Below are 9,205 nucleotides of genomic sequence, written 5' to 3'. Positions count from 1 at the left end.
ATACACAGTTGTAAATTTAGAATTTTCTTGCAAAGATGATCTGGTTCTGATTTTCAGCCCCGGGTCATTTCAATGATTACATTTATGATCAAAGTGAAAATTTAGCTTTTTCCTTCTTGGAGGAATCATGCGATTTCTCTCTAGTAGGGTTGAGGGATCGGAAAAGATCGGATTCCGATCGTCGAACGAGTAAATAACAATCGGAATTCTGATCGACCTCTTTTTAGGTGGGATCGAGGTCGGAGGTTATTTCCCACAATGCTTTGCTACTGGCCAAGCATTGTGGGAAAAGCTAACAATGTTAGCTAAGTGTCATAGGAATGAAATGATGCAGCGGGCACACAGCCTGTTCCGGCGCCCGGCCACTTAACCCCCTGTGCCGGCTGCATCCATTCATTCTAATGGGAGATTAGCTAACATCTCTAGTAGCTAACACTTACCTTCACAGATCGCTGGTCCGGTCCCCGCTGTTCTCGCCTCGCTCTCCCCACCTCCCAGGTTAGTGTTACAGACCTAGGAAGAAGGCGGGGCTTGTGGCTTAAGAGAGTGTGGGCGGGTACTGGGAGGGGAGACGTGAGTGATGCACTCATAGACTATAATGTGATCTGTGTGGTTTCCAACACGAAACATGCGGAGAGAAAAGTCCTGTAAAACCATGCGGAAACCGAATGGAAACCACACAGACCCCATTATACAGTAGTCTATGGGGTCCGCAAGTTTTCCCTTTCTATATATATAGGTTTCCGTTCGGGGACCCTCAACAAAAACCTGAATGCAGATGTGAACCAGGCCTAAATCTGGGAATCCATAATGGAAACAGGAAGCCAGTAGAATAAATGGAGAAGATCATATAATTAAACAGCAGTATAAGGTAAGGCAAGCGAAAAATCTACTAGGTCTTCGTTTTATGTAAATTAAAATCAGATCTCCAAAGCCAATGCTGGTCACATGACAGCTACTGAAATATCTTAGATCATTGTGACCATTGTACAATCTCTATATATGGAGGGAAAAACTGCAAAAGAGATTTTATGTTATTGTTGCTCACATTTTGCCCTAACATAAAACCTTGGGTGGTTCCACTCACATCCAGTTCACCACAGGCAGTAACTTGAGGAACCTGGCTTGATCCACCTGGTTCATGGAGATGTCTGGAATATTGCAGACGTGTAAATGAAAACTCCTTGGAGCCTCATAAACTGTAGACTAGTTAGGATTAGAGATGAGCAAGTAGTACTCGATCGAGTAGGTATTCGATCAAATACTACGGTATTCTAAATACTCGTACTCGATCGAGTACCACTCGCTGTTCGAATGTAAAAGTTCAATGCAGAACCAGCATTGATTGGCCGAATGCTATACAGTCGGCCAATCAATGCTGGTTCTTCTCCTACCTTTAGAAGTCTTCTCCGTGCAGCTTCTCCGCGGCGTCTTCCAGCTCTGAATTCACTCTGCCAGTCATCGGGCCTGGGCAGAGCCGACTGCGCATGTCCACTTGTAGTGCGGGCATGCGCAGTCGGCTCTGCCCAGGCCCGATGCCTGTCAGAGTGAATGAAGAGCCAGAAGATGCCGCGGGGACGCTGCACGGAGAAGACTTCTCGGAGGATCCAGCCCGACCCTCACTTGTGGACTTGGTAAGTATAATTTGATCGAACGTTGCCTACCCCTGAAATGAGCATTTTCCCCCCCATAAACTATAATAGGGTTCGATATTCGATTCGAGTAGTCGAATATTGAGGGGCTACTCAAAACGAATATTGAACCTCGAACATTTTAATGTTCGCTCATCTCTAGTTAGGATGTATTTAGCAATTCTGACGTGTTTCTGGCAGATACTGCCCTTAGTTATCCTCACATAGTTCTGATGAGTGAGTTCTGATCATGGGCAAAACAACTGAGAATCCAACAAAACTTGTGTACTAGTGTACAGTCCTGACCTTCAACTACATAGGCCATGTAAAAGTGAAGCTTTCCTTGAAATCTCTTTACTCTTCATTCACATTATATTGCTGCTGAAGGCTTCTCAAAGCATCTTCCTCTGTGACGTGCTTCCAGTCTTCTGAAAACTGAGCCACTTCTGCAGTATATGCATCCGCAAACTTCCTATTAAACTCTCTGAAAACATATTTCCAGTAATGGCAGGAATCGTTGACGTCGGGTTGAATATTCCAGTCTGGGTAAATCGTGCGGTACTCCCTGTAAGGTTGTTGCTCACCATCAGTATCTGTATTCTCAAAGAGCCTATCAGAGTTGACATCTAAGGAACATGTTGATGTTACTAAACCCCCACCTATTTTCCAGGAACATTTTGCTAGTCCTTTGGGTCGATGGACAGATGCAAAGTGTTCCTTATGTTCCCCGCCCGCTGCCTCACAGGGAACTTTGCAAAAGGGACATTTCTTTCCACATCCAAAAACTTTCTTGAACAATTCATTCTGAGGCTTGAGCGCCACCCTCGAAAGGACTACATCAAAACTTAAAGACTTAAACTCTTCCTTAATTTGTTCCTTTGTATCCACAAGAAACATTTCAACGTCTTTGGAAAACTGGCAGATATCTGCCTTGTTGTGAAACACGATCATGCGGGTTACACTTTGCGGAATCACCAAGTCGTTCTCTAACATTTGGCAAATAGTGTTTAAAAAACTTTCAATGTTTTCACTCTGTAAAGATTCGGGATTGTTAAGAGCATGCCCAGTTTTCTTGATGATAGAGGACAGAATGTTTTGATGTAAGTCTTCCAGGTCTTTGGAGCCACCATACTTGGTCTGCAAGTCTTCATAGATCCATGTTTTAACAAACTGCTCGTAGGAATTAATGTATTTGACATACTTGCCAAAATCCTTTTCCAGAAGTAACTTCTTAAGTACGGAATACTGGAAGAAACTTCGACTGCCGTATAGTTTGGCGTTGTCCCCATTTAGAAAATGGTTAACTATTTCTGTGCCGAGGTGCTGGTAGATACATTCATTTAACGCAGGCTTTAACCCGAGTTCACAGAATTCTTTGGCGCGATGTTGGGACTCATCTTTTTGCTGGAAGATATTTGTAAAGATAAGAAAATAGTGAGGTTTCAATTTTTCGAGGCAGAGAAATGGATCATTCTCTTGAAGGAACTGATCGTGCATGGTTTGAAAGCTTTCTACTGAGTTACCCATGATCTTCAGTTTGATGTCCAGTTCGAAGTCAAGTGTTACGTGAAGCTTCGTAACACCGGAGTCAGTGAGAGATCTCTTAATGATATTTAGCAGTTCCCAGGTGTATGTTTTATCATAGTCTTCTTTTTTGCTTATCTTCTCTTCCACAAATTCGCTGCACCTCTGCATCAATGAGATGGCAAGATCTTGTACACCGTGGTAGCATTCATGCTTTAGCATCTCCTTCGAGTCTTGACCCAGGTCCCAGACCTCAAAATATTTTTCATTCATTTTAAAGTCATTTCCTTTATAATCCCGCAAAGCTTCGATACTAAGCAGCTGTTCTTTTATGAAGCCTCCTTTCGTGTCCATATCTTGCATCAACTGCTGGAGCATTTCTTGGTTGATGTTGCGTTTCGACATCTTATACCTTGAAAACTCCGATGAAGATGCATTCCACATTAATTCAAATTCCTCCATGAGACTTTCATTCTTTAGAGGACTTTTTTCCTTTCTGCATTTCTCTAGGAGACTTGTGACTTTTTCTTCTAACATTTTTTGATATGTTCCTTGGATATTTTGTATTTCGTATTTCCCTTCTTGGATTCTTATGGCATCATCGAGTTTCTTGCATGCATAATTCTTTAGGTCTCGGCTAAGGCATTTCACATCTAAATAGAAATTCTCTCTGTACCTTTCCAGTAGGTGTACATTTGCAGACTTGCTATCGTAGTATTTTTGCAGCATTTCTTGCATGACACGTTCACCTTTCTGCACAACGATCTCCAGGTCTTTTTTAAAGGCCATACGTATCTCATCATTCATTTTGTCCAAAGGAATATTTTTAATGGTTGTTTCCGTTTTAATGAGCCAGTCGTGGACTTGTTTTCGAAACTGCCAATCCCACTGAGAGTACCCTATGCACAATTTGTTATAAGCTTCAGCCACAAGGCTGTTTCTGAAACTGAAGATGAAGTTTTCATGTTTAACAGCGCTCCACAACGTGTTTATCCACTCGAGGAATTCCCAGATATGTCGGGCATTGTGGTCTAATTTATGCTCCCTGATATAATTCAGCAAATATGTCTTTAGATTGTTAACCATCTCACTGTAGCCGGAGTTTACTGTGACCATTGGGTGGACCCCTTGCCAGAGGCCAGGAATATACCAACTGTGTTCTTTCAGATCATACACCATGATGTCACTAAATATGACTTTTCTTTTTTTCTCCATTTTAGCGGCCAACTCTGTGATTTCATTGAGTTGTTCCAAGAACTGTTTTCTGTCTCTCGTGTTCATAGCATGGGCGGACACGTCACTCACATTCTGATGGACGAAATGACAGTTGGGTTTCTTACCCACATCTTTCATCCTTAAAAATGCATGGACCACAATTTGTAAAATATCTTTCATTTCTGCTGTATTTTCCATGGACATGTTGACTATGGTGATGTCGCTCAACCCAACAACTAAGGTGGCCAATTCATTGTCGTGTTCATAGCTGTCATCAAGAGAAGCCAATTCGGGAGCTTTTAACCCTTCAGTGTCGATAACCAGAATAAACTCACAACCTAATTCTTCCTGGAAGTTCTCCTTCACTCTAATAAGGGTCATGAAGGCTCCTCGTGTGCATCGTCCACTGGCCACGGGGAACTGTAGACCAAACATGGTGTTCAGAAGGGTGGACTTCCCCGTACTCTGCACTCCCAGCACAGTTATCACTCTCATCCTACATTGTCCTCCGGTCTTCTTATCCAGCTCAGTCAGAACATCAGTTATCCATTGTAATGGGATGTTGGAGGCCTCTCCATCTATCAGCTCCAATGGGAACCCATCTAGAAAAAGTTCTGCAGCTATTCCTGGGAGATTACTGAATTTACCCTGATTTATTTTCTCATTCTTTAACATAAAACATTCTGCACCATAAAGTTGCCCCAACTCCCGCAAAAAGTGCTCAGTTCCCAAAGTGCTGTCACATAATTTCTTATCTAACTGCTTTAACTCCTTAAGATTGTCTGATGATAAGCTCAAACAAATCTCTTCATATTTAGCTTGTAAGTCGGATAGGTTTTTTCTGGCAATTGGATCAAGTTCATATTTCAACCACTTGAGGAAGTACCATCGGCCTCTCTGAGACAGTGTCGTGACTGCAGATATGAATTTTATCATTCCCTCTGGAAGTTTGTGCTCATTTTGTTTCTTTAGAAGATCATGACGTTCCTCAGTCAAGCGAGTCTTATAGTTCTCTAGATCTTCCAGACCTTGCTGCTTCATTCTGCACAGTTCTTTCTCCAGAACCGTTAATCGTTTCCATAGATCTCCTTGTAACTTTAGCGTTTCTTTCTTATATTCTACAACCTCGGAAATTTCACTGGTAATTTCCAGAGCCAGCTGTTTCGCCATCGAGCATTCCTCGCATATCTCATCCACCTTGAATCCAAATTCACAAGCTATTTCTGAGATGCTTTCCAGATTTTCTTTCCGGGGATATTTTTCTAGACAATTTTTCATAGCATATCTTATCTTGCTGACAAGCCGTGCATTGTTATCAGTAGCGGTTTTTGGGATGATATTTTTTTGGTCAATGTTCAGAACTGGAAATAGCATTTTTAGGAATTTTTCAGAGTCTCTGTAACACTGGTTTGTTGCATCTATAATAAAGTAGAACTTTGTCTCTTTGGTGCTGCATCTGGATAACTGATTGAACTGTTCCTCGTCGAGACCTTCAGTAAATGCGAATACTGCTGTCGATATCTGTGATAGGAAACTAAACTGAGCCCAGTTGGTCTGAAGGTCTCCACACAGATTGATGACTGTAATAGGTTCTGGGAAGATGTCTGAGCTCTTACTGCCAGTGGGAAAATACCAGGCCGCCTCTACTAACCCGTCTGAAATTTCTCGATCAATATTTCCACATTCCATTTCCCCATGGACAAAAAAGGCATTGTGTTGATTAGTTGTGTTGAGAATCTCATTCAATATCTTAGACTTGGACATCTTTGGTCTCCCAAGTCTGACGAAAGAGAAGATAGGCATCGATATATTCACCAATCGGTCTTCTTTAAACCCTTTAGAGTCAGCTAAGGCTTGAGGTCTCCACTTTTTAACAATGTCTCTCATTGCCCATAACATGTAAGTACAGGAAGGACCGCTACTGTCAGGGAGTAGCAGAGGAACCGCAAACTGGCACATCGACATTTTGGTTATGATCTCTTGTTGGAGGAAACTGTCAGAACAATGAAGGAGAAGACAGAGAACATCTGAAGGGTGGAGGGCATCTGGATCTTCTAATTCACAATCAGTATAAAGGTCCACATACAGATTTTCCTGTGGATCATCACAGTAGTCCTTTTGCATAGCTTGTGTGTTCCTTGCTGTGCTGTTTAACTTCATAATCTTTTTTAGGAAAGTCATTGGGATCTCTTCAAGAGTTAGGGGGTCAATTGTATTTAAATGGTCTGGTCCAATATCTAGGACATTTCTTATGGTGAGTTTTGACGTCTCATGATAGTTTAACATTTTCAGCAAGGTTTGTCTTCTTTCTGCAAAAGCAAAAAAAATATAAATTACCGTCTACTCGTCTTTTCAGAAATGAGTATTATAAGACTGTGTTCATATGTGGTAGCTACTCCCTACTGTCAAAAGATAGAGGGACTGAATGTGTGCGCTGCACGTAGAATGCTGATGAAAATTCAGCTCCTCCCACTTTTACTTAGACCCGCCTATTCACATTTATTTCTGTTTTGCGCCCCCACACAGTATAATGCCCCTACAGTCACCTTAACACAATATGCCCTCACATTATAAGAAGAATACAGGAAATGAGGAAAAAAAGATAACAGGCAATTTGCTGAGAGAAGGAGATGTGGAAAAAACCTTAAATGGATGAATGATTTGCCAAAAATGCACCAAAATTGTGTCCTATGATTTTGACTCAAAAAGTAAGGCAAACAAAAGGTGGTATAAACGTAGACTAGGCAGTGTATAGATACAGAAGATTTATCACAGTAGCATCAGACACTATGATAAATCTGGTATCAGGTTGTCAGTCTAAGTTGGCACCGTGTAACTTTCAGTATATTTGGGCAATAAAATTACTAAGACAAAGGTCAGAGTTTAGCAGATTTTGTGGAAGTAAAAGTAGCGATTCAACAAAGTTTCCAGAAGTGGAAGTAGCGAGGTAGCTGACATAGAAATAATATGGCTGACTCTGACAAGTCCTCTGTCTCTTATATGGACAACTAGTGAAGAAATAGTTTGCGGGAAGAAAGACTGCTGTCTTCTGGGGAAAAGGGAGAGGCCCTCCTGGAATTACTGGGGAGAAGACGAGGGCCTTGGTCTCACTACTGGGTAATGTACGGCAATGTTGTGACTTACCAAAGGGGAAGACTATGTAAACCTATTGGGATTATTGGGGGACATTGGACTGTATGAGATAATATATAGCTGCATCATTCAGCTGTGTATTCCTATTTGTTGTTTTAGTAGAATAATAAGGAACAGAAGTCTTGGAGGAAAGGTCAACATCCTCCATCTGCTACATCTCCCATCCACTACTGATGATGATATTACTGGAGGACTTTTTGGTGACTATCAGTGTAGTTATGGCAGGAGAGTAGGGGGTGAGCTGGTTTTATTATAAGGTTCTTTAATGGTTGCCAATGATTGAGATCAGCCTGAATGACACTCTTGGGGGGAGGGGGTTGTTTATTCTTGTGGAGACCATCAGGTGTTGTGAGGCTTGACAAAAAGGCTCCCTTGGACAAGACATGTAAAATAGCTCTCCTCCAGAAGAAAGAAGAAGATCCTTCTAGGTTCCATTAGACAGCTTTCCTTCTTCTGGAGAAAGTTAGGGCTGGCCATACACATTAGATTTGCAATGGCCGCCATGTTGTTGTTGGATAGATGGGATTATTCATACAAACAGGCCAACCATCAACAACCATCAGTTTAGCTATTAACAAAAGGAGCCCAGTGAGTCTGTGCAAGTTGCTGGATGATGGACCAAAAGCGCCTGCTCAAGCCAAACACTGGTCTTTTTGGTCAACAGCCGACTGAACATTTCCAGCATGGCCAATATGTTTTTTGGCAAAGTCTGCCTTTGGCAAACCATGAACAACCATCTGCAGCAACTACATGTCAGATAGCCGGATGTTTATCTGCCAAAATGGTTATCTACAACTTTAGACAACAAAAATTGAATGCACAAGGCGGCTAGATCTGCGAACCTGGATGATAACATGAGATATGGCGAAACAAGAGGAGAATTCATTATAAAATACTCACTGCTAAATAAGTTGTGTTTAAGGTTGTTCAGTCCTGGAAACCTGGGAATCATGTTCTCGAGATGATCAAGAAACTTCTCGCAGGCCTTTTCTCCTTTGTGAAGAATTAAGTTGATCAGATCGTGCGTCATCTCTCGGGGGTCTTCGGTCTTCTGTAGATCTGTTAAATCCTCAGATGTTAGAAACTGGAGAGAGTCCATTTCATCCACAAAACCCTCCACGTTCTCTTCAAATGTCTCAATAAATGTAGGTCTCAGGAGGTCAATGGTCTTTGATGCTTTCCCAAGAAATGCCATGATGGACTTTATCTGGAAGAGATGTCAATATATCACTGTGTGTTATCTGTGGTGTTACATAGGACTGCAGGTGACATCTACTACATAATCTGTACTCAGAGAGTTATCACTGTGTTATCTGTGGTGTTACATAGGACTGCAGGTGACATCTACTACATTATCTGTATATAGAGAGTTATCACTGTGTTATCTGTGGTGTTACATAGGACTGCAGGTGACATCTACTACATTATCTGTATATAGAGAGTTATCACTGTGTTATCTGTGGTGTTACATAGGACTGCAGGTGACATCTACTACATAATCTGTACTCAGAGAGTTATCACTGTGTTATCTGTGGTGTTACATAGGACTGCAGGTGACATCTACTACATTATCTGTACTCAGAGAGTTATCACTGTGTTATCTGTGGTGTTACATAGGACTGCAGGTGACATCTACTACATTATCTGTACAGAGAGAGTTATCACTGTGTTATCTGTGCTGT

The 9,205-nt window shown here is 41.7% G+C and overlaps 1 protein-coding gene across 1 annotated transcript; it reads right to left on the bottom strand.

Annotated features, from left to right (window-relative positions):
* Positions 1-1,985: 1,985 nt before the first annotated feature.
* Positions 1,986-8,718, bottom strand: LOC142216748 (up-regulator of cell proliferation-like). The gene is made up of 2 exons (XM_075284781.1): positions 8,424-8,718; positions 1,986-6,679 (listed from the first exon to the last, which is right to left on the bottom strand). The coding sequence occupies exons 1-2, from the start codon at positions 8,716-8,718 to the stop codon at positions 1,986-1,988; spliced, it is 4,989 nt and encodes a 1,662-aa protein (XP_075140882.1).
* Between the last annotated feature and the right edge of the window lie 487 nt (positions 8,719-9,205).

Source organism: Leptodactylus fuscus, chromosome 8, assembly GCF_031893055.1.
Source record: "Leptodactylus fuscus isolate aLepFus1 chromosome 8, aLepFus1.hap2, whole genome shotgun sequence".
In the NCBI taxonomy this organism is placed as follows: Eukaryota; Metazoa; Chordata; class Amphibia; order Anura; family Leptodactylidae; genus Leptodactylus; species Leptodactylus fuscus.
This window is presented reverse-complemented; position numbering and strand designations above follow the sequence as displayed.

Excerpts from the sequence above, each read along its gene's own strand:
- LOC142216748 (XM_075284781.1), bottom strand. The coding sequence starts at position 8,718 with ATGGCATTTCTTGGGAAAGCATCAAAGACCATTGACCTCCTGAGACCT. Across the intron at positions 6,680-8,423 it reads TAAACACAACTTATTTAGCA|AAAGAAGACAAACCTTGCTG; the intron begins GTGAGTATTTTA and ends TTGCTTTTGCAG.